Source organism: Coregonus lavaretus (genome assembly GCF_964263955.1).
Source record: "Coregonus lavaretus genome assembly, chromosome: 13".
Classification (NCBI taxonomy): domain Eukaryota; kingdom Metazoa; phylum Chordata; class Actinopteri; order Salmoniformes; family Salmonidae; genus Coregonus; species Coregonus lavaretus.
In genome coordinates, this window is record NC_140000.1 from 9,200,308 (window position 1) to 9,222,277 (window position 21,970).

Sequence of the window (21,970 nt, forward strand, 5' to 3'; positions counted from 1 at the left end):
TAAACTGATTTTAGATTCTGTGCTTTCTGGCAACATCTACCTGCCTGGTCTGGAGGGATTGCACCATATTGCTGGCCTTCCTCAGTGGAGTGCAACATTGCAGAGATGGGATATATAGACACGGTTCATTATTCCCATGACAGTGTCATGTCTGTGCTGCACTATACATTTCTGTAGCTGTTCCCTCCTGAATAAGCCCCAGGTGAGTATAGAGGGAGTACTGAAGGCTGCAGTGTCAACCTGTTTTCATGCCACTTAGGCAAGCCACTACCCATGAATACTGCTGACCAGTCAGCTGAGGTTTATGTGTACTGTGGTTCTGAACCTGTCACCTTGACATTTCAATGAAAAAAACTGTACCGTGTGGCTCAGTTGGTAGAGCAAGGTGCTTACAATGCCAGGGATGTGGGTTTGATTCCCATTGGGGACCAGTATGAAAATGTGTGCACTCACTACTGTAAGTTGTGGCTAAGAGCTTTTGCTAAATGACTTAAATGTAAATATACAAGCCCAGTCTATTTGCACTGTTAGTCAACTCCTGCTTTTCAGTGTGTATAACCAGAAATCCCAAGAGCAACAGAAATCCAGTTTAATCAACTTTTGAAAACGAGAAACTAATGAAAGATCCACACTTGTTATAAACTACATGTGGTTTTAGCCATTTTTAATTCCATTAATTCACTTAAGAAATCACATTTTCCCAAAAAAATAAAGTTGAAATTAAATGACATGGTAACATTTAAAAAGCAAATTTTATAAAGGGCGGAAGTCACATTTCACTGGTACTGCCCAACTCTAGGTCTGAACCGAAAGCATCATGGGAAACTCCCTCTCAAACCCATAGTGTAACCGGTGGTCCTTGGAGTAGTAATGACAAAGGTTGCAGGAGAGATGAGGAAGAAGTGAGACCATATATACACTTGAGGGGACAACCTTTTGAAGACTATGAACATCTTTGTTGAACATTCCAATTGAATAGAACCCTTGAGAACCAGTCCAAAAGACTGCACTCCCCTTCAGTTAAAAAAGAATTTGTTTCACATCTCCATCTCATCCTTTGTGACAACAGACCCATTACTTAACTAAACAGACAAGGTGTACAGTCACACAATAGTACCAGACTTTATGTTACTAAAAGCCTGATAACTTGGCCACAGTAAATACTGCATTCTATTTGTGGGCAGTAGAACAGGAGCCATTGGTATTAGTCTTTATACCTTTATTTTGTCTGCTGAGGTGAGACGTTACACAAACGCTACCCGGGCCAAAGAGAGATTTCTGTATGAGCTGTCCAATATTCTATAGGTAGGTTTGAAACAGGAAGCAAAAAAGCTTAACAAAAACAAACTCATATTCCAGACAAAGCAATACAATAGTAACTTGAATATAGATTACAATCTCAAATCATTGTTACCTGAAAATAGACAAACTTTTATAGACAAACTTGCTAAGCACAAACATGGAGTACTCCATATATTCTATTCTCTAATGTGACATGAAAAATAACATTAAAGCTTTTAAATCAGAATCAGATCAAGCCCTACTCAACACCAATCCTATAATTACCACTCACAATTCAGAAATAACAATTCAGAACTTCAAAAGCCTATCTTTTCTCACTCACTGCCTTTCCCCTCTCCCAGTCCCTCTCTTATGGGTAAGGGTGTAGGGACAGAATTATTTTGCCTGCTAAAAATGGTGATGGATAAATTTACACTAGATGAAAGGTTTCAATCCCAAAAATAAAAAATACAACAAAGAGACAGGCAGTTTTCTAAATGTACGGTACTCCAACTCAAACTCTGGCCCTGGTGACTGAATACAAGGTGTGTGACAGTGTAAATATACAGTATTGGAACCACAACAGCTGACATTCCGATAAATTAGTCCAATATGACATTGGAGTTGGTTATGTATGGTTACAGCTTCTCCCCCTCTCTCTACACACACACAGGGTGAGGGAGAGAGGGATGGGTTTAGTCTGATGTACATGAAAGAAAATAAACATGAGGAAATGTAAAGGTTCAAATCTGAGAAGAAAGAAAAATCCCAAAACGAGGCCATTCCTGTCAATAGCTTTCCATCCTATCCTGTCAATAGCTTTCCCCTCTTCTCTAACAAATCCTCCTTTCCTTCCCCATTTTCTCAACAAGAATCTGATCATGTTATCTACATTGGTGGGTCAAATAAACCCCCCCCCCCCCCCCCCCCCCCCCGCCCCGCCAGAATGACCCATCCCTTCCTCACAAAGTATAAAAATCATTGACCCCTGACCTGTCACGACACACAATTCGCAAAAATCTTTTAACCCCCCCCCCCATGACCCTCTTGGTTTTCGTCAGAATACAAACCCTTCTTTCTCCATCTCTCCCTTCTTTTGCCCAATACCAAATGGATCCCTAGCCCCTACCCCCGGGTATTTCTCTTAGCTCCACCTGGCGGACTAGGTGAAACATTATGTCGCTCACACCTTTTCAGGTCAAAACAAGTGCCTAGGTGGTGGGGGGTTAAGGGTCGATTTGAAATGGGGCAATCCACCCCCCTCGCTCTCTTCGTCTGTCGTCATCCTCTACCAGAAGTCTCGGCGGTGGTAGGCGTCAGGGTCGCAGTATTTGGTCACCACCACCCGGTTGGCAAACTTCCTGCCCGTCAGACCCTGCATGGCCTTCTGGGAGTCAAACACTGACATGAACTCCACAAAGATCTATAGGACAGAGAGATGGAGAGAGGGATAGAGATGAAATGTAAGGAGTGTCAACGGAGATTATTCAAAAAGTCATAAAGCTGAAGACAGACAGTAGCCTCTCTCTCACCTTGCCAGTGCCGGGGACCTCCAGCCCATCCACAGGTCTGGGGATCTCGATGCTCTTCACCTGGCCGTACTTGCTGCACTCGTCCCTCACATCCTCCACGATCTCCTCGTACTCCTCTTCATCCACCAGCTCCTCCACAGCCACCATGTTCATCAGACACAGCACCTCTGTGGGCAGGCCGGCCATCTGGGTCATTGAGCTGTTCATCAGGCCCGGCACCTGCAGCGTCACCGGGGTCTGGTTTATACTCGTCTGGAGGGGGAGCGAAGAGGGTTGGAGAAGGAGTTGTATTTGTCACATGCGCTGAATACAACAGGTGTAGACCTTACTGTGAAATGCTTACTTACAAGCCCTTAACCAACAACTAAATAAACTAAAGTAAAAAAATATATAAAAAGTAACACAATAAAATAACGAGGCTATATACGGGGTTAACGAGTCAATGTGCAGGGGTACAGGTTAGTCGAGGTAATTTGTACATGTAGGTAGGGGTAAAGTGACTATGCATAGATAATAAACAGTGAGTAGCAGCAGTGTAAAAGTCTGTAGCAGCGGGGGGGGGGTCAATGTAAATAGTCTGGGTGGCCATTTGATTAATTGTTCAGCAGTCTTATGGCTTGGGGGTAGAAGCTGTTAAGGAGCCTTTTGGATCTAGACTTGGCGCTCTTGTACCGCTTGCCGTCCGGTAGCAGAGAGAACAGTATGACTTGGATGACTGGAGTCTGACAATTTTGGGGCCTTCCTCTGATACAGAACATGCCTTGAGGGATTGGAAAAGTAGAACAGACGCAGCACTGGTCGCCCCAAGGGCACAACATATGCTCCCCCTCGTCTCTCTCTGCTCTATCCAAGATCCTCTACCCCCTCTGCACAAGATCCTCTACCCCCTCTGCACAAGTGCATCTTCCTCAGATCTCCTGATGGCTCTCTGGATCAAGAGTTTCACTCTACCTTCTACTTCCCTCTCGACTGTAGCACTCTATTCCCTGCCTACCCAGCTCTCCGTCTTACCAGAGTGGCGTTCTTGGATCCCACGCTGGCTCTCTGCACCAGGAGTTTTTTATCTCCCAGCTGCATGCCGTTGAGTCCTGCTATGGCCTGTGGGGACAGGGCATCTCCAAGTGGTTAATACAGCTGTCAATCATCAGCAGGGACAAACCCCCAGGGTCTATGCACTTCTACACATTTCAAATTGAATTTTCCCTTTCAAGAACACAATCAAAAGCTGAATTTACTTTCTACAGATGGTCATTTTCAAAGGTTTTATTAAGTTTTTACTGCAATTCAGTTCAATCATAACAGATTACCCTGAAATATTGGGAGTGTAACCATATGACATCATTTTGGCAAGAGTTATGTGTCTTGCTGTGGGGGCTAAAGTATTACATGTGAAACACATAATACATTTTATTAATAATACCTCAAGCTGAGGAGCAATATAGTTCCCCTTTAATAACATTAAGAATCTTGAGTTATGCTCCTTCATTTACATTTTTATTGATACGCGAGTAATCAAAAATGTGAAGAGATATTGTAAAAATGTGAACAAATCCAAAACCATTACATGGTGTGGGAAAATGAAGGGGTTGCTTAGCTACCTGATTTTCCATGGTGACCTGGTCGTTCAGGTTGACGTCCACATATTCACAGAACGCATAACCCTTAGACAAACCTGTGGCGCTATCCTTGACCAAGTTAAAGGCCTTGAGAGGCCCAAACGATGTCAGGAGCTCCTTGACCTGGAGAACACAGGGAGAGAAGGGGTGAGATTACCATAGAGGAAAAGATGGAGGGACAGGGGAAAGGGGACAACAGTCAGACGAGGGAGGAGACTTTGTTGGACACTTAACATCTCAGACTATTGGATGTCTTTCAAGCTGTCTGGCTTCCATCAACAGTGTTACTCCAGTACACTGCTAACCGCGTCCAGCATTGACTAGGCATGTGAGGAAACAGGAGGTTTCCACTGGGCCAGACTGGGACGTCACGGGAGGTGAGCAGCCAGCCAGCACGCCCCAATATGGCCCATTAGGTGGCCTGGTTAGAAGGCTAAGCTGGTTAAGGTTAGCTCACTGACCTGGTCGTCATTCAGGTAGTTGGGCAGGCCCCCGATGAACAGCTTGTGGGCCGAGTCAGGCACCACTGTGGACACCACACCTACACAGAGAGAAGTTATTTAAAGTCAACCAAACTTTGATATAAACAGCCTACATCCAGACAGGATATAAATGTCTGATCCTATAGAGGGGTGAAGAGGTCAAATAGGCCAGACTAAGAAGGGTTTAAAGATGGACTAAATAGAGTGAAGTAGCCAGCCAGAGACGTTTGGAGAGACAGACAGGCGGACAGACCAGGCACGTAGACGCTGGGGTTCTCGCTCATGCCGGGCAGGGGCTGGTAGTCATGGGGACGACGGATCTTCAGACTCTGTCCCTGGAAGATGATACCGTCGAACGCCATGGCCTGGGTTGTCTCATCCACTGAGCGGAACTATGGCACGACAAACACACACCAGGTTTTAGAAAGGTAGAGGGTTATCTTTCACCTGTCAGATTATTTCATACAGCTCAGATAAAAGGAAAATAGGTCATTTTGGACTATTGAGGAAGGCCAGATTTCTTCTCCAGTATTGAGTATTGTCAAGTGGGTGTTGAGACCCACCTCGAGGAAGGCAAAGTTCTTGTCCTGGTTGATCTGCACAGCAAGGACAGGGTTTCCTGGAGCCTGAGTGAGACCGCCCAGACGCATCTGAGCGTTGAAGAAATCCATCATGGACTCCTACACAGGGAGAGACATTAAGGCAATACTCTGGAAAAGACTCACTCCAACAACAACAGTATTTACTACTCACTCTCTGATCCTCCTGAGCTTGAAATACTAGTTGATAGAATCAGATGGCCCAGCCCCTATCCTTAAGCTAGAATCCTTAATTTTTCTAGGCACACTGGTCCTCCTAAATTAAAATTCCAGTTCGCACAGCTACATATTTAGGCGCATATGTGAGTAAAATGGTGGCACTGTAGAGCCCTGTTAACCTGTATCTGTGGTTTGGGGCAACTTCTACCTACTCCATCTCTCTGATCTCCGGCCCTACATCCATCCAGGAGCTAACTGACCTCTGTGATGCCGAAGGGGATGTTCCCCACGTAGAGCCGACGGGCTTGTCTGGTCATCTGGCTTCCCACCACAGGGACAGGAGTGGGGGTCACGGCCAGGCCGTCTGGGGTCATGGTGGGCAGCAGGGCCGTGGCTGGGATCTGACCCGCAGCTTGAGGAGAAGTCACACGTTTAAAACACAACATTCATACAGCCTCCACAACAAGACAGTATTAGTAAGAACTCAGTTAAATATGAGGGCAAACGAGGGTCAAAGAGTTTAATAGAGTAGATGAAAATAGAGAGAGAACAAGGGAGAGAGGAAGAGGATGATGAAGTGAGGCCTCTTACCCTGCATGGCTTTGTACTGCATCACACTGATGTGTTCAAAGCCAGGAGGAGGGACGTCCCAGTACTTCTTCACTTTGTTCTTCTTCTTGGTTTCACGGTGCGGGGAACGACTGATTGAGAGAACACAGGACAGGAGGAGTGAGGACAGAAAGACCAACAAATGAGTGCAGGGGGAAACAGAGATAGAAGTCATTACTTCTGATGTCCTGTGAGTCAAGCCCTAAAAAGACGTTTAGGCCTTTAGAGAAACCTACAGCTTCTCTTTAACCCGTCTATGACAAACCCCAGGTTTACACTTCTGAATCGATGTCTTAAATTAACTATAACTTTTACAAATACAAGTGATTTCAAATTACATACTACTTTGAAATGACATTGATAGTGGATGATGTCACAGAGCCATACAAATCTATCCCATTATTACAGAGTTGACCCTACAGTTGTTTTTCTCTCTCAATAGAAACCCCTTACCAAAACCTTCCCACACAATGGTATACACAGAATATAATACGCTGCCGTAAACATGAGTGGATAGTACACAATCAGAGGAAGGATCACTAGCTAGAGTGACTGGAGTGATATTGTAATAATGCAGAAACAATCTCTGTGTTAGTTTGCTGTATTACCTTACAGCAATCTCTTGGGGTTGTTGTTGGGATGGTGAGCTGAAATGACATTGGAAGGAGTTCACATTTCATTTCACTCCAACCCTGGTCACAGGTAGTTCCACTGCAGGAAGTGGAACTAGAGTGCAATTCGAAATTAGCCCCAAGCCACTGTTTGTATGAACTTCACATAGATCCTAAAGGATTGAATAGGTATAAGCAATATGGCCTTCTGCTGGAGCTATCACCACATCCACTCCTTTCAGATCTACTAGTAGGGATAGGGGCCGATTTGGAATTAGGCACCTATACTTCTACAGAACACTGAGGTCTAGTAAGTGCACGCTATGGCTCTTTCCACTAAAACAAATGTATCCTAAAACCACTTCAGGGTCCAGGTGTAGAATGTTCAACGTGTGTGAACACTGTTAGATGTGGGTCTTCCTCCACAATGTTGCATCTCACTGTCAGGACAATAGGTAGGCTACCTCAGACAGAGGAATAATGCTGTGCTTGTGAGAGCTTTCTATTTCACATTTAAACTTTTTGCGAGGTACAGTGATTTGCGAGGTAGAGTCAGTGTTGCCTGGGTTGCTTATTTTCCAAGTGTGCTGATACTGTTCACTCATCAGGTGTGCAGACAGTCCTACTTTAACCAGTATGTAGTACCTGCACATACTAGGTCTCTTACACACCTGAGAGCGTGCAGTAAGACAATGCTGTAGTTACCTGCGTCTTGGTCTGCGCTCCTTGCTGTCTCCACGGCGATCCCTGCTGCGTCTGTCCTTGTCTCTGCTCCTCCTCTTCCTCTCTCTGCTGCGGCTGCGAGAGGGGGAGCGACGGTGGTGGCGGTTCTCCTTGTCCTTCTCCGCTGGAGGAAGGGAATGAAAAGGGAAGGACCGGTGAAACAGGAAGAGGGAGGAGAGAAAAACAGAGGAGGGAGGAGAGAAAAACAGAGGAGGGAGGAGAAAACAGAGGAGGGTGGAGAGAAGAGTGGAGTGGGAGTGGGGTTGAGTTAAAATAATATAGCTATGCCATTAAGCAGACGCTTTTATCCAAAGCGACTTACAGTCATGCGTGCATACATTTTACGTACGGGTGTTCCCGGGAATCGAGCGCACTATCCTGGCGCCATGCTCTACCAACTGAGCTACAGATGATCATAGAGGTGGGGAGGAGAGAAGATAGCACAGGGGGCAAGAGGATGGATAACGTGTTTACTTTCATAGGATATAGCTACTGTATGGCCAAGAGATGTTAACTTTTCATGGATTAATATTGTAACTGGCAATTTCAACATATACAGAGCTGTAAAACGTTAGCTGGCTCACAACAGGGCCTGTTAGTGACAGAAATAACGTTACTTATAAACAATGGGTTAGCTAGTTATAGCCACATCTGCCATACGAATGTGGCTGGGACGACAGCTGCGACAGTGCGGGCTCTAGCAGCTACTACTAGCAAATTAGCCAGCTTGTGTTGTGATGATATGCGATTGCTAACTAGCTAGTTTAGAACCTGGTTATAAAACATAAGTGATTAACTAACTAGCTTACCTTGTTTGTTTTCAGACAATTGTCTCTCGAATTCGTCGAAATCCGACATTGCGGTTTCTTATTTGACTGTAAAATGGACGGGAATGCGGCGCGGTCGCTAGCGAAAAAGTGCACAGCACACTTAGTAAAGTACTAACTAACTACACACCACCAATGCAACGGTTTAGAAATATCAAAATAAACCACACTTAAACATAAACAACTCCAGGTGAGTTATAAAGATGTGGTTCTAGTTTACACTAAGAACAGACAATAACATTGACGAAGAAAACGTGCTATATTGTGCTAGCCAGCTAGCTAGTTAGATAAAGCAAAGTCCAGGCTGGGGCCTGTTCTTGAGTCGTGGTAGCGAGCTAATGCTAGCAAGTCGAGTGAATAAGGATATGCTGGTACAATTGCACATCCAATGTTATGCCGTTCGTCCTGTTGATGTTATAAGAGTGTTTTGAGTCGTCCCAATATATTTTTTGCAATTAAATGTATACAAGGAGAAAATACGGGATACGTTCGTTATGCCCGCTTTTTGCGTTCCGTCACCCAGGCACCCCGTGACACCGGAAGTTGATATACACCTTTAACTTTTAGCGCCCCCTTTGGGCCTGTTATTCAACCTGCAAAACATGTAGACGGTATATTCTCTTTGCCCTAGCACCAAACAAGAACTTCTTACAAAATGCATGCTATTTTCTAACATTTGACATTATATTATGTATTGGATACGTGAAAGCTACATTCTCTTTTATTGATTTCAGAAACAACCTCGTAGATCTGTGATTACAACATACATTAGTTTGACCCAGGGGAGCTGCATGTTTTTCCTCTAGCAACTCCCTTTCTACTCACTCACTCTTCAGAGAGAAACATAAGTCAAATCATGATTTTTTAAAGAAATCAAATGCTTTAATGGCATTTCTATTTTTACAGTCCATACAATTTGTATAATCAACCAAACATTTTCAGTTTTTGAATATAGGCTACAATATTAAACATTTTTTAACGCTGCACACACAGAGACCGGTATCTTAAAAGATACAGGTTGTACTGCACCTTTCACTAAATTATTGGTTCCTTATTAAAGTCAAAATGACATCTCTGACCCGTATAAAAGATGTTGGAACATAACATGATTTCAGCAGTTGTACACACTGATACCTGTCCATGGGTGAGTTTGTGTTGTGAATAACTAAGACATGAAGTTTAAAGTGAGAGGTACCCTGGGGTCTCAGCAATTCCTTGTACCAGTATACAGTATAAAAAACACACAATATACCACTATATTACACCATTGCCAATACTACTGCTATTGTTTTTTAACATCATTATTAAGTTCAACAACAGCTCTGTCAAAACAACTGACCAACAAGAGTTAATTTCACATGCAATTGTAATGGGGAACTGGTGATTGATATTGATATACATAGACATATGTTCAAATAAAAATCAACATTTTGCATTTTGTCCCTTTTGTGAAAATCACTGAGCTTATTGGAACACAAAAAAGATAAACCTAATAGTATGCAATCTTTTTGTAATAAATTATTCCCAAGCAAACAAAGTATTGCAGTAGAGGACTGGAAAAATAAAGCACAAATCTCAACTGATAGTGAAACAGCACAGTAAATCATACTACAATTATAGTAAAAAACTAATCTTCGTAAAACAGTACAAAGGGTATGTGATGTTACACTGCACCACACTTCAGTCAAATTACACATCTCACAACTGTATGCTACAGTGGCACTTTACAGTGACAGAATATATTCTGGTGCAAAAGAAAACTTGGTGATGTATTTGTGGTACAACAGCTTAGCCTCACAGTAGCACTGTTCCCAAAACTGGCCCCATCCTTCTTCCAAAGCAAAGAGTATCTGCTTATTCTGTTGTTCTGATGCAGACACAACACCAGTGGTCAGTCAGCTCGCTGACTTCCTTTGTTTCAGAACCTGGAAGCTTTCTGACAGAACACTGGAATTATTCTACTAGAGGTTTGAATCTGAGCAATAGAGCGTGCAGCTATTCTTTGCTTTGTTCAGTTTGTGGTCGTGTCAGTTTCCTTCTCTTTAAGAGAATCCTCTCCTCCTTTCAACCTGGAGAAATGAGAGACAGATCCAAAATCACTAGGTGTGGGCTGTTTGTTATATCTAAATAAGGTCATCATTTAAGTGCACAAATAATATACTTGTTTTTGAAGTGCTAGGAAAAAGACAATGAGGGAATGTTATCCAAACAACAAACATTTATCTGTAAATAAAGATGTATTGGCATTGCTTTTGTGAGTGTGCAGAATATGACACCACTTTTACATGAAGACACTAAAAGGTGAAATTCTGACAGCGCAAAATAGATGATCGTCAAAAAAGACCGTATTACCTCAAATATAGTCAGCGGGGCACTTATTTCAAGTATAACGAAAATAAAGAGCCAGTTTGGAATGCAACAAATTTACGATGTGATCACTGTACCTTCATGCTGCTACTGTAAGTATTTGGGAGTAGCACGGCCTCTTCAGACAATAGCACCACTTTTTGGCGTTGCAAAATGGGGCCCTGTGTATCAAAATTGCACAGAAATAAAGTACTACAAAGTTCAATAGTACTCTGGTCAGAAATAAGGAATGCTATAGTTCATGACCTCTGCTTCAAAAGGATTCTTAACAAATAGTTAAGAATAGAAAACAGATTCTGTGTATGAGATGGGCAACAACCTCCCCTAAATATCCAGCACACCCATACACAAATCGTAACTTTCCATAAATGTCTGAATCTTAGGGAGATGGTTGAGTGACGACCTTCTCCAAAAGTCACACCCTGCTCTTCTCCATGACAAAATGAAGCCCTTCTCCCCACTGAGCACCCCCCCATCACCTTGACTCCCTGATTCCCCTCATCCCCAGCGTCCCTCCCCCCCATCAGTGTCTGAACCTGTAGGAGATGGGTAGTAGCAGGTTGTTCTTCTTCAGGGCCTGCACCCTGCTGAGTGTCTCTTCGTCCAGGGCGATGTAGCAGCGGCGTGCGTAGTCCAGCAGCTTCTCCTTGGACGAGTCAAACTCGCCCACTTCCGCCACCTTCTCCGGGGCCACCAGCAGCATCTCAGCGATGGGCGTGGTGGAGGCCACCGTGTTGCGGTCCACCCCATGAATCTGGAAGGCCTTGGACATGTTCTTCAGCCGCTGGTAGGTCAGCAGGATCTTCTTATAGCGGAACAGCACCCCTGCAGCGTCTTTGACTAGAGGGGGAGGAGATGGGGATTGATTAGGCCTACTTCAAGGAAGGAAGGAACAAAGCATTTCCAAAGCATTCGAACTTGGCCTGAGTAAGACGCGTGTTAACATGGCTGCCATTGTCCCTCACCTCTCTGCCTCTCCCTGGTGATTCGGAAGACCCGCCTCCTCTTCATCCCTGGGTGCCCACCGCTGCTCATGCCCTCTGCCATCACTTCCTCTCCTGAAATCATTTCCTCCTCGTTCATGTAGCCATCCTGCTCCAGGAACTCCTCGGCCTCCCCCAGGAGGGACAGGGAATCTGAACAGACAAACAAGAACATGACAAACAAGACCGTGATAAAAAACAACTTTAGACTAGATGTGATAGACTAGATGTGCTCATAGTCTGGATTAGAGGTTGTCACGGAAGTGAAAATTCATTCCTGTCCCGTCAGTATGAAAATGTATGCACTCACTAACTGTAAGTCGCTCTGGATAAGAGCGTCTGCTAAATGACGTAAATGTAAATGTCTGGTCCTGTCAATTTTTTTCCTGTACTGTCCTGATGCCGCAACAGTTCTATAACCCCAGAACTTTCCTTTCCCATCCAGATAAAAATCCAAAATTTTTACGCACAGAAATCAGAAAGAACTATTAGCTGCTCATCTCTGTCCCCCACTCTGCGTGTGAGTAGTCATCATCAATGACTGTATATATGGTAACCATAGCAACTGGTTCATTTGGCTGCTGCGCAGCGCTCACGAGAGAGTTGCCTGCAGTTCACACACAGCTGATAGCAACCACATTACCAGATTTTGACCCTCAACAAGATTAAATGCCGGAGGCCGTATCTGCCACCCTATCGGCCATCCTACTCTTTACCTCAGATGGCACGGGTTTAGTTAAATACGCAAACAATTGGGCTTGACCGCTAACGTTGTTAGTAGAGCAGCTATGCCGCTTCATGCCGCTTGTCTTGCTCTCCGGTTGGTGCCGTGTACTTGGTTGCTTTGTTGTCAAAGACAACTCTATCACATTTAGCTAAAACATCGCTCTTTCCTTTTAATGGCTCTAATGTTAGTGATGGGTCCTTGGCTGCAACGAGATATTGCAATTCCTCTCTTGAAGGCTTCCTCATTCACTGACGTACGTTGGCATCTGAGGTAAAGTAGTGACTGGCTACAACTGGAGCGAGGCGCGAGAGTGAGCCGACAGAAGGGGGAGGGCGGTATTTACAAATAATTTTTTATAGATTTGTATTAAGTAAACTATATTAGGCCTACACAGTTCGTTTTTTTAATGAAATGCTCCACACATTACATATTTAGAACACCCCTAAAAACCCCCCCCTCACTTTATAACTATTCCTGTACTGCCCGTCCCTGTGGACTGTCCCATCCTGTCCTGAACTTGACCCTAGAACTTCCCTCCCATTCCTGCCGGAATCCCGTTGGACCTGCAAGAGTCCTGTTCCCATGTCAACCTCTAGTCTGGATCCCCTTACCTGGCCCTACACTCCCGTGTGCATTCATGTCACTCATGGTGGTTCTGTTAGTGTTGCTACTGCCACTGCTGTGCCCCTGCAAGAGGGTCTGGGTGGCCCCGGAGCTGAACATGGAGCTCATCGCAGCCATCTGATTGGCTATCGTGCTGGAAGTGTGGTTTTTGGGTGGGGCCATCGCAGTGGGGGAGGGTCTTCGCTGGAATATCTGACGAGAGGTGAAACGCTGTGGCTCGGACTTCTGCTCTGAAAGGGTTAACGATCGGAAAAGGAGAAGATCAATGAGGGTGATCAGTGAACTGAGGCCAGTAGTGGTGAGGTGATGAGAATGTATAGAATATGCTCCAGATCTAGATACAGGCATCATGAACAACAAGGGACTAGTGAGGTAATAAAGCAGTTCTTACCAGCTGGCCGTTCTCCCTCTCTCCTCGCCTTCCATTCAAAACGTCTAGAGTCATAGCCTGCAGGAGGAAAAACAATGGTTCCAGAGAATAAATCTATGCCTGTAAAAAGTATGTTCTCTTACATGCTTACCAAACTGGCTCTGCGCATGCGTCTGCATGCTGATTTTGTCTATCCCCACCAGACGCGTTCATTGACACGCTGGTTAAAATACCAAAACCAACTGTGGACCAACTATATTAATTTGGGGACAGGTCGAAACACACATGAAACTTTCATGGACATTTAGCTAGCTTGCTGTTGCTAGCTAATTTGTCCTGGAAAATAAACATTTGGTTGTTATTTTACCTGAATATGGTCCTTTTTTTAGCGGGATCTTTTTAGAAATGTTACCCATGTTACAGTCATACAAAATCATATGTTCTCTACTCCGACCCTAAATCCACAGATAAAAAGGGGGAAACCTAGTTAGTTTTTCTCCTTGTTCATTCTTCTTCTTCTTCTGTGGATTTTATATGGCGGTTGGCAAACATATTTAAGGTGCATTACCACCACCAAATGGACTGGAGTGTGGACCTCCATTTTTCAATAACCCATGTGGGTATACAGTGGCTTGCGAAATTATTCACCCCCCTTGGCATTTTTCCTATTTTGTTGCCTTACAACCTGGAATTAAAATGGATTTTTTGGGGGGTTGTATCATTTGATTTACACAACATGCCTACCACTTTGAAGATGCAAAATATTTTTTGTGTGTGAAACAAACAAGAAATAAGATAAAAAAACTGAAAACTTGAGCGAGCATAACTATTCACCCCCCCAAAGTCAATACTTTGTAGAGCCACCTTTTGCAGCAATTACAGCTGCAAGTCTCTTGGGGTATGTCTCTATAAGCTTGGCACATCTAGCCACTGGGATTTTTGCCCATTCTTCAAGGCAAAACTGCTCCAGCTCCTTCAAGTTGGATGGGTTCCGCTGGTGTACAGCAATCTTTAAGTCATACCACAGATTCTCAATTGGATTGAGGTCTGGGCTTTGACTTGGCCATTCCAAGACATTGAAATGTTTCCCCTTAAAACCACTTGAGTGTTGCTTTAGCTGTATGTTTAGGGTCATTGTCCTGCTGGAAGGTGAACCTCCGTCCCAGTCTCAAATCATACAATGTGATTTTCTGGATTTTTGTTTTAGATTCCGTCTCTCACAGTTGAAGTGTACCTATGATAAAAATTACAGACCTCTACATGCTTTGTAAGTAGGAAAACCTGCAAAATCGGCAGTGTATCAAATACTTGTTCTCCCCACTGTATATACTGAGAGCATGTGACAGATCATGTGACACTTATATTGCACACAGGTGGACTTTATTTAACTAATTATGTGACTTCTGAAGGTAATTGGTTGCACCAGATCTTATTTAGGGGCTTCATAGCAAATGGGGTGAACACATATGCACGCACCACTTTTCCGTTATTTATTTTTTAGATGTTTTTTAAAAATAAAATATTTGTTTCATTTCACTTCACCAATTTGGACTATTTTGTGTATATCCATTACATGAAATCCAAACAAAAATCAATTTAATGTAATGCAACAAAATAGGAAAAACGCCAAGGGGGATGAATACTTTTGCAAGGCACTGTATGCTCCTAAAAACCAATGAGGAGATGGGAGAGGCGGGACTTGCAGCACATCAAGCATCTAAAATAGAACCAAGTTCTATTTTAGTGCCTGGCTACGCAGACGCTGATTGACGCGCGCAAGCAGTTTGGATGAAATGATTGAATAACATGTATGTGTACATTTATTTTGCAACGCTCGTGCACGCAACGCGGTGGTGTGGTCAGCATGCTAGAACTTCTCTAATCACAATACATATTTCTCCATCCTGGTTGTATCCCCCCAGTGTCCATCCTCCTTCCCAAACCCTCTCCATGCCCCTCTCTCACCGTTGCTGTACTGGCTCTCGCTGGGGGCCTGGTTCTGATGGCCCTGGGTCTTGGTAGAGAAGATGAAGCGGTCCAGCTGGCAACGCAGGAAGTCCCTCTCCTCCTCCAGGTCCTCGATGCGTTTGTGCAGCCACGAGTTCTTCTCCAGGGAGATCTGCAGCTGCGTCCGCAGGTTGGTGATCAGCAGGTACGAGCTGCCTGGTGGGGGTGCGCCTGAGGGAGGGGGCGACTCTGAGAAACACACACAGGGAGTGAATATGAGGATTAATCTTAATCACTAACCGATTCACACCGGAGAAACCAGGTGAGTGGACTCACTGGACTGTCCTTCCAGATGGTCATTCAACTACATTAATCTATGGGCTCTGATCTAGTAGGAAATAAAAGCTTTGATATGAACCGTCAAAACTCTGTTCATTCTGGTTGAAGAAGCCTTGCTGCTCAAAGTTGTTCTCCTCAAAGGGAATGGAGATTTCATAGGCGTCCTCGTTCTTCGGCGCTACAGAGAGGGAGAAATATACTGTAGTCCATGCATAGAGGCACCATTATGGCTAAATAACTGTTATCACTTTGTCATGATGAGATAAATACACAGCTATATCAATGATGCAGATTTTAGAAGGATGTTTCATAATCTTACTCTGCATGGGGTGGGAGCCTGTGTGGTTCTTGGAGGTAGGCACAGTGTCATTCATATTTCCCTCCTGCATCTCGTGCACCCTTCATTGTACAGAAACAATACAAGTTTATTAATTTATTGCATTAGGCACACAACATCCAACGATGGAATACAACTCCCATTGACGATGTTTCGTTGCAAATGTATGCAGTCAGTTTTGTAATAACTTTGAAATGTTACTAGGACGGGTTGCCTTCAGCTTGCTAAGCATTCGTTCATGCAATTATGCCACTAGATATGTAATTACTAGTAGTTACTGTGTGGCAATTCTCAGCTGAGACGCAGAAGTTACCTACTTACTTCGCACAGATCGCTTTATTCCCCTTTGTCTAACGTTACACTTGCGAGCGTACTAACAAGTTATATTAGCACATGATTCACGATGTTCTTGGATGACATACGGTTGCTTACAAGATGTATAATTAAAAATGGACACGTTAGCTAGCTAACGTTACATATCAAATTGCTATGAGGACTCTTCTAATCTTACACAGGCTAGCTAGCTAATCAGCAATCAATTAGCTATTTTACTAGTAGCAAGCTAGCTGCTTCTTTTACGCACAAACTATTTTCTGGTGGAGTTCTCCACAAATCAATGATATACGAACCGTTATTCAGTCGTTATAACACCGTATTTCATATGTAAATCCCATTCATTCTGTGCACTTTCGTACCTAGATAGAACAACAACAATTTAGCGTTTATTTTACAAGGCTTGTTTACGTCCTTCGCCGTCATTTCCGGTTACCTAAGGGAGAGTCTATCGTTTACCAATATTTGTTTGTAACGAAAAGGCGCTGCTTTCAGTGTCCCCTTACCAGCTGTCGGTGTCAACCCAGGCTTCGCACTGTAAATACACATCTTTATCAATGGAAAGCTCTTGTGTATTGTATTAATTGTTAATTATTAAATAATAACCCATTATATTATATATTGAACAAAAATCTAAACGCAACATGTAAAGTGTTGGTCCCATGTTTCATGAGCTGAAATAAAAGATCCCAGAAATGTTCCATAAGCACAAAAAGCTTATTTCTCTAAAATGTTGTGCACAGATTTGTTTACATCCCTGTTAGTGAGCATTTCTCCTTTGCCAAGATAATCCATCCACCTGACAGGTGTGGCATATCAAGAAGCTGATTAAACAGCATGATCATTACACAGGTGCACCTTGTGCTGGGGACAAAGAAAGGCCACTCTAAAATCTGCAGTTTTGTCACATAACACAATGCCACAGATGTCTCAAGTTTTGAGCAAGCGTGCAATTGGCATGCTGACTGCAGGAATGTCGTAAGCTGTAACCGCAGAGATGCATAACCATAATATTATACCGTGATCGTGAGTTACATAAGCATTTGTGGTCCTCAAGATGAAGACCAGACACCACACTGGTATGGTTGTGTCCCAATAGTAGCGGCCTTACTTGATCTCCTTTACCAACATGGTCTCAGAGCATTTTGTATTATTTTGTATGTAAATCCAAGACACTCCATTTAGTATGGTATGATATGTATACGTTTTTGGATGTCCATCACCCATTTCGTATGATCTGTTACGAATTACAATTCGTATTATAGGTTACGAATTTGCAAAACGTATGATATGTTAGTCCCCTGTAGCTCAGTTGGTAGAGCATGGCGCTTGCAACGGCAGGGTTGTGGGTTCGTTTCCCAAGGGGGGCCAGTATGAAAATGTATGCACTCACTAACTGTAAGTCGCTCTGGATAAGAGCGTCTGCTAAATGACTAAAATGTAAAATGTAAAATGTAAATGTCCAAATAAAAAATACAAAATGTGTCACATACACGTGTTTAGCAGATGTTATTGCAGGTGTAGCGAAATGCTTGTAAACCAGAGCTGTTGCCAGATAATTTAATGTTAATTTCTCTACCATAAGCCGACTCCAACTTCCTTTTGGAGAATTTGGTAGTAGGTCCAACTGGCCTCACAACCGCAGACCACGTGTAACCACGCCAGCCCTCCACATCTGGCTTCTTCACCTGCCGGGATCGTCTGAGACCAGCCACCTGGACAGCTGATGAAACAGAGGAGTATTTCTGTCCCTTTTGTGGGGAAAAACTCATTCTGATTGGCTGGGCCTGGCTCCCCAGTGGGAGCGCCCCTGCCCAGTCATGTGAAATCCATAGATTAGGGCCTAATTAAATTATTTCAATTTACTGATTTCCTTATATGAACTGTAACTCAGTAAAATCGTAAGACATTTTTGCATGTTGCATTTATATTTTTGTTCAGTATATACATCATATTTCATATTCCAAAAGAAATGTCAGTGTGAAAATAATTGAAAAGTAAAATATTGTTTGACAGGTTTTTCTTGCTTTCGTTTAGTGCTGCTCTGATCAAAGGACACCGGACCAATAATATTCGTCAGTGCAGAAAAGCTCAGGTGAGGGGGGAGTGGAGAGGTGTCAGGTAACATTATTCACTCATGAGTCACTGTTTTTACCTGCCAGCGAAGAACCGGAAGGATACAGTTTGAGTGGATTCTACTTATATTTTTAAGAGATAAACATAGAAAAGATACTAATCAAAATGCATATGCACCTGTGATGAGGTGAGTGTTAATCTGTTATGTTTTTCTGTGTTTAAATCTGCTTTTTTACTGGCATCGAAACACAAAAGTGTCTCGGTTGTGCTGGGAGTATCATAGCCTCAGGTGTGGCACCTGTTTTTCCTATGAATAAAGATACATTGAAGAGTATTGTAGGAACCTACCATGTTAGATGAAAAGGTAAAAAAGTGTAGGCCTAAATACACAGACACAGTAAATATTTGAATAACATACTGTAGTTATTTGACCATGGTTACATTATTTCAAACATACCTGTACTTTAATAGCTACAGAACATACATGCCATGGTGTCATGTTTATGTTCATACAACATCCTCCTACTCGACCAGTAGGCCTAGAGAGATCCCCCTATCATTGCCAGAGGTGACTCCATTGTGATTTTACTCTGAGCAATGTCAATGCACAAGATTTATGTCTTTCAATGTGCCACACACCTCACCTCTCCCACCTCTCTGTCCCCCAGGTGAGTGACCATGGCGCAGCACTATGATGGTCTGTCCCACTGTAAGCTGGCCCTGGTGTTTGCCATATTGATGGACCTGCTAGGTGTGTCTGCTCTGCTGGTGGGGGTCTTCGCCCCATTAGAAATTAAGGGACAGGACTTTGGGGACCTGCTGGTGTACTCTGGGGCTCTACTGATGCTCATGTCCCTGGGAGGCTGGGTCATGTGGTACAGCGGGAACATCGAGGGCCTGACCTCCAGGAAGGAGCTAGGGGGAACCATGGGTGCCATGGACCGGCTGGCCCGCTCTCTCAGCCGCAGGATACGACTCCCCAGGAGCCACAGCAGCCCCTCATGATGCTTCATGGCCAGGCGGAGGAGAAGGGCATGGTTGTAGGGGAGGGTCCTCAGTGTCTCCATTAGACTATTGGCCCCTGACAGTCAAACTGCCTGGGGGTCCGAGAGCGGTATTGTTAGCATTGAGGGAGTGCTATTAAATGCGGGCAGGAGGGAGGAGCGCCCTTCTCAAATCGAACAGTAATCTCGCCGCTCGGTCATGTTGTCATCAAGGCAGCATATGTTCACATTTTCAAACTAGTTTCATTAGGAAGGCAGATAAAGCCTTTTTATCAAAAGCAATCATTTTTGTATGTGAAAACACAGAATCCTACTCATTACTCCACTACTTCGTCACTTTTTTTTTTGAGCTGACTTCGATGTAGGCCAAACGAATGTAATCAACGCTAACCCGCTTCACCCGGGGCATTAATAAGATTCCGTTTTTAAGATACATTTTTTTATAGAACTCCCTCATTCATTAACCCAAGTTCTACCGCCTCCACGGTGGAAGAGACTTACATACTGCTTGTTCACTAGTGTCAAGTACAAGATGGAAAAACTGTTGGTCATTGCTTTTTATTGTGACTTGACCTTTGCTAAAACACCTCCGGTAGATAACATACAGTGGGGAGAACAAGTATTTGATACACTGCCGATTTTGCAGGTTTTCCTACTTACAAAGCATGTAGAGGTCTGTAATTTTTATCATAGGTACACTTCAACTGTGAGAGACGGAATCTAAAACAAAAATCCAGAAAAACACATTGTATGATTTTTAAGTAATTAATTTGCATTTTATTGCATGACATAAGTATTTGATCACCTACCAACCAGTAAGAATTCCGGCTCTCACAGACCTGTTAGTTTTTCTTTAAGAAGCCCTCCTGTTCTCCACTCATTACCTGTATTAACTGCACCTGTCTGAACTCGTTACCTGTATAAAAGACACCTGTCCACACACTCAATCAAACAGACTCCAACCTCTCCACAATGGCCAAGACCAGAGAGCTGTGTAAGGACATCAGGGATACAATTGTAGACCTGCACAAGGCTGGGATGGGCTACAGGACAATAGGCAAGCAGCTTGGTGAGAAGGCAACAACTGTTGGCGCAATTATTAGAAAATGGAAGAAGTTCAAGATGACGGTCAATCACCCTCGGTCTGGGGCTCCATGCAAGATCTCACCTCGTGGGGCATCAATGATCACGAGGAAGGTGAGGGATCAGCCCAGAACTACACGGCAGGACCTGGTCAATGACCTGAAGAGAGCTGGAACCACAGTCTCAAAGAAAACCATTAGTAACACACTACGCCGTCATGGATTAAAATCCTGCAGCGCACGCAAGGTCCCCCTGGTCAAGCCAGCGCATGTCCAGGCCCGTCTGAAGTTTGCCAATGACCATCTGGATGATCCAGAGGTGGAATGGGAGAAGGTCATGTGGTCTGATGTGACAAAAATAGAGCTTTTTGGTCTAAACTCCACTCACCATGTTTGGAGGAAGAAGAAGGATGAGTACAACCGCAAGACACCATCCCAACCGTGAATCATGGAGGTGGAAACATCATTCTCTGGGGATGCTTTTCTGCAAAGGGGACAGGACGACTGCACCGTATTGAGGGGAGGATGGATGGGGCCATGTATCGCGAGATCTTGGCCAACAACCTCCTTCCCTCAGTAAGAGCATTGAAGATGGGTCGTGGCTGGGTCTTCCAGCATGACAACGACCCGAAACACACAGCCAGGGCAACTAAGGAGTGGCTCCGTAAAAAGAAGCATCTCAAGGTCCTGGAGTGGCCTAGCCAGTCTCCAGACCTGAACCCAATAGAACATCTTTGGAGGGAGCTGAAAGTCCGTATTGCCCAGCGACAGCCCCGAAACCTGAAGAATCTGGAGAAGGTCTGTATGGAGGAGTGGGCCAAAATCCCTGCTGCAGTGTGTGCAAACCTGGTCAAGACCTACAGGAAACGTATGATCTCTGTAATTGCAAACAAAGGTTTCTGTACCAAATATTAAGTTCTGCTTTTCTGATGTATCAAATACTTATGTCATGCAATAAAATGCAAATTAATTACTTAAAAATCATACAATGTGATTTTGTGGATTTTTGTTTTAGATTCCGTCTCTCACAGTTGAAGTGTACCTATGATAAAAATTACAGACCTCTACATGCTTTGTAAGTAGGAAAACCTGCAAAATCGGCAGTGTATCAAATACTTGTTCTCCCCACTGTAATTGTACAGGATTTTAAACGATCAAGCATGATGGAGGCTATTCATAGTTCATACTTGGTTGGTTTGTTTAGGCTTGAATCTGTACAGCATTTGTATTTATATTAATAGTAATCCATGTGATGTGGTTTTCCTTTAATCGTAATAGGGTTTTTGTATTAAATGATACAATTTTATTAAACTATGAAATAACCTACCATAGGGCATTTGTG

At 43.7% G+C, this 21,970-nt stretch overlaps 3 protein-coding genes across 9 annotated transcripts; 1 reads left to right on the forward strand and 2 right to left on the reverse strand.

Moving 5' to 3' along the window:
• Window positions 1–647: 647 nt before the first annotated feature.
• LOC311139728 (splicing factor U2AF 65 kDa subunit-like) lies at window positions 648–8,971 on the reverse strand. 4 transcript variants are annotated; one of them, XM_084174654.1, is made up of 13 exons: window positions 8,422–8,971; window positions 7,962–8,015; window positions 7,595–7,736; window positions 6,887–6,925; window positions 6,261–6,370; window positions 5,930–6,081; window positions 5,475–5,591; window positions 5,165–5,303; window positions 4,891–4,970; window positions 4,412–4,552; window positions 3,825–3,911; window positions 2,814–3,065; window positions 648–2,704 (listed from the first exon to the last, which is right to left on the reverse strand). In XM_084174654.1, exons 1-13 carry the CDS (start codon window positions 8,468–8,470, stop codon window positions 2,570–2,572), a joined length of 1,497 nt encoding a protein of 498 aa, XP_084030780.1. In that variant the 5' UTR covers window positions 8,471–8,971; the 3' UTR covers window positions 648–2,569. The 4 variants fall into 4 exon arrangements, with proteins under 4 accessions (XP_084030780.1, XP_084030782.1, XP_084030781.1 ...); XM_084174656.1 differs by lacking the exon at window positions 7,962–8,015 and having other exon boundaries at window positions 8,422–8,960; XM_084174655.1 differs by lacking the exon at window positions 6,887–6,925 and having other exon boundaries at window positions 8,422–8,562.
• Window positions 8,972–9,296: 325 nt separating this feature from the next.
• On the reverse strand, window positions 9,297–16,918 carry LOC311139184 (coiled-coil domain-containing protein 106-like; the record flags this gene model as incomplete). 4 transcript variants are annotated; one of them, XM_084174075.1, is made up of 10 exons in its annotated part: window positions 16,763–16,909; window positions 16,116–16,195; window positions 15,876–15,974; window positions 15,476–15,706; window positions 13,532–13,588; window positions 13,128–13,370; window positions 11,772–11,942; window positions 11,343–11,646; window positions 10,884–10,967; window positions 9,297–10,508 (listed from the first exon to the last, which is right to left on the reverse strand). In XM_084174075.1, the coding sequence occupies exons 2-9, from the start codon at window positions 16,183–16,185 to the stop codon at window positions 10,886–10,888; spliced, it is 1,257 nt and encodes a 418-aa protein (XP_084030201.1). In that variant the 5' UTR covers window positions 16,186–16,195; window positions 16,763–16,909. The 4 variants fall into 4 exon arrangements, with proteins under 4 accessions (XP_084030201.1, XP_084030203.1, XP_084030202.1 ...); XM_084174077.1 differs by lacking the exon at window positions 10,884–10,967 and having other exon boundaries at window positions 16,829–16,918; XM_084174076.1 differs by lacking the exon at window positions 10,884–10,967.
• Window positions 16,919–18,605: 1,687 nt separating this feature from the next.
• LOC311139510 (transmembrane protein 238-like) lies at window positions 18,606–21,953 on the forward strand. The gene is made up of 2 exons (XM_084174394.1): window positions 18,606–18,729; window positions 19,211–21,953. The coding sequence occupies exon 2, from the start codon at window positions 19,221–19,223 to the stop codon at window positions 19,545–19,547; it is 327 nt and encodes a 108-aa protein (XP_084030520.1). The 5' UTR covers window positions 18,606–18,729; window positions 19,211–19,220; the 3' UTR covers window positions 19,548–21,953.
• Window positions 21,954–21,970: the final 17 nt, after the last annotated feature.

What these genes read in the sequence shown, in the direction of transcription:
- LOC311139728 (XM_084174654.1), bottom strand. Translation starts at nt 8,470, where the DNA reads ATGTCGGATTTCGACGAATTCGAGAGACAATTGTCTGAAAACAAACAA. An exon ending in CTCGATTCCCGGGAACACCC is followed by an intron (nt 7,737 to 7,961) that starts GTACGTAAAATG and finishes CCCTTCCTCCAG; the next exon opens with CGGAGAAGGACAAGGAGAAC. An exon ending in GCAGTACAAAGCCATGCAGG is followed by an intron (nt 6,082 to 6,260) that starts GTAAGAGGCCTC and finishes CTTCTCCTCAAG; the next exon opens with CTGCGGGTCAGATCCCAGCC.
- LOC311139510 (XM_084174394.1), top strand. Translation starts at nt 19,221, where the DNA reads ATGGCGCAGCACTATGATGGTCTGTCCCACTGTAAGCTGGCCCTGGTG.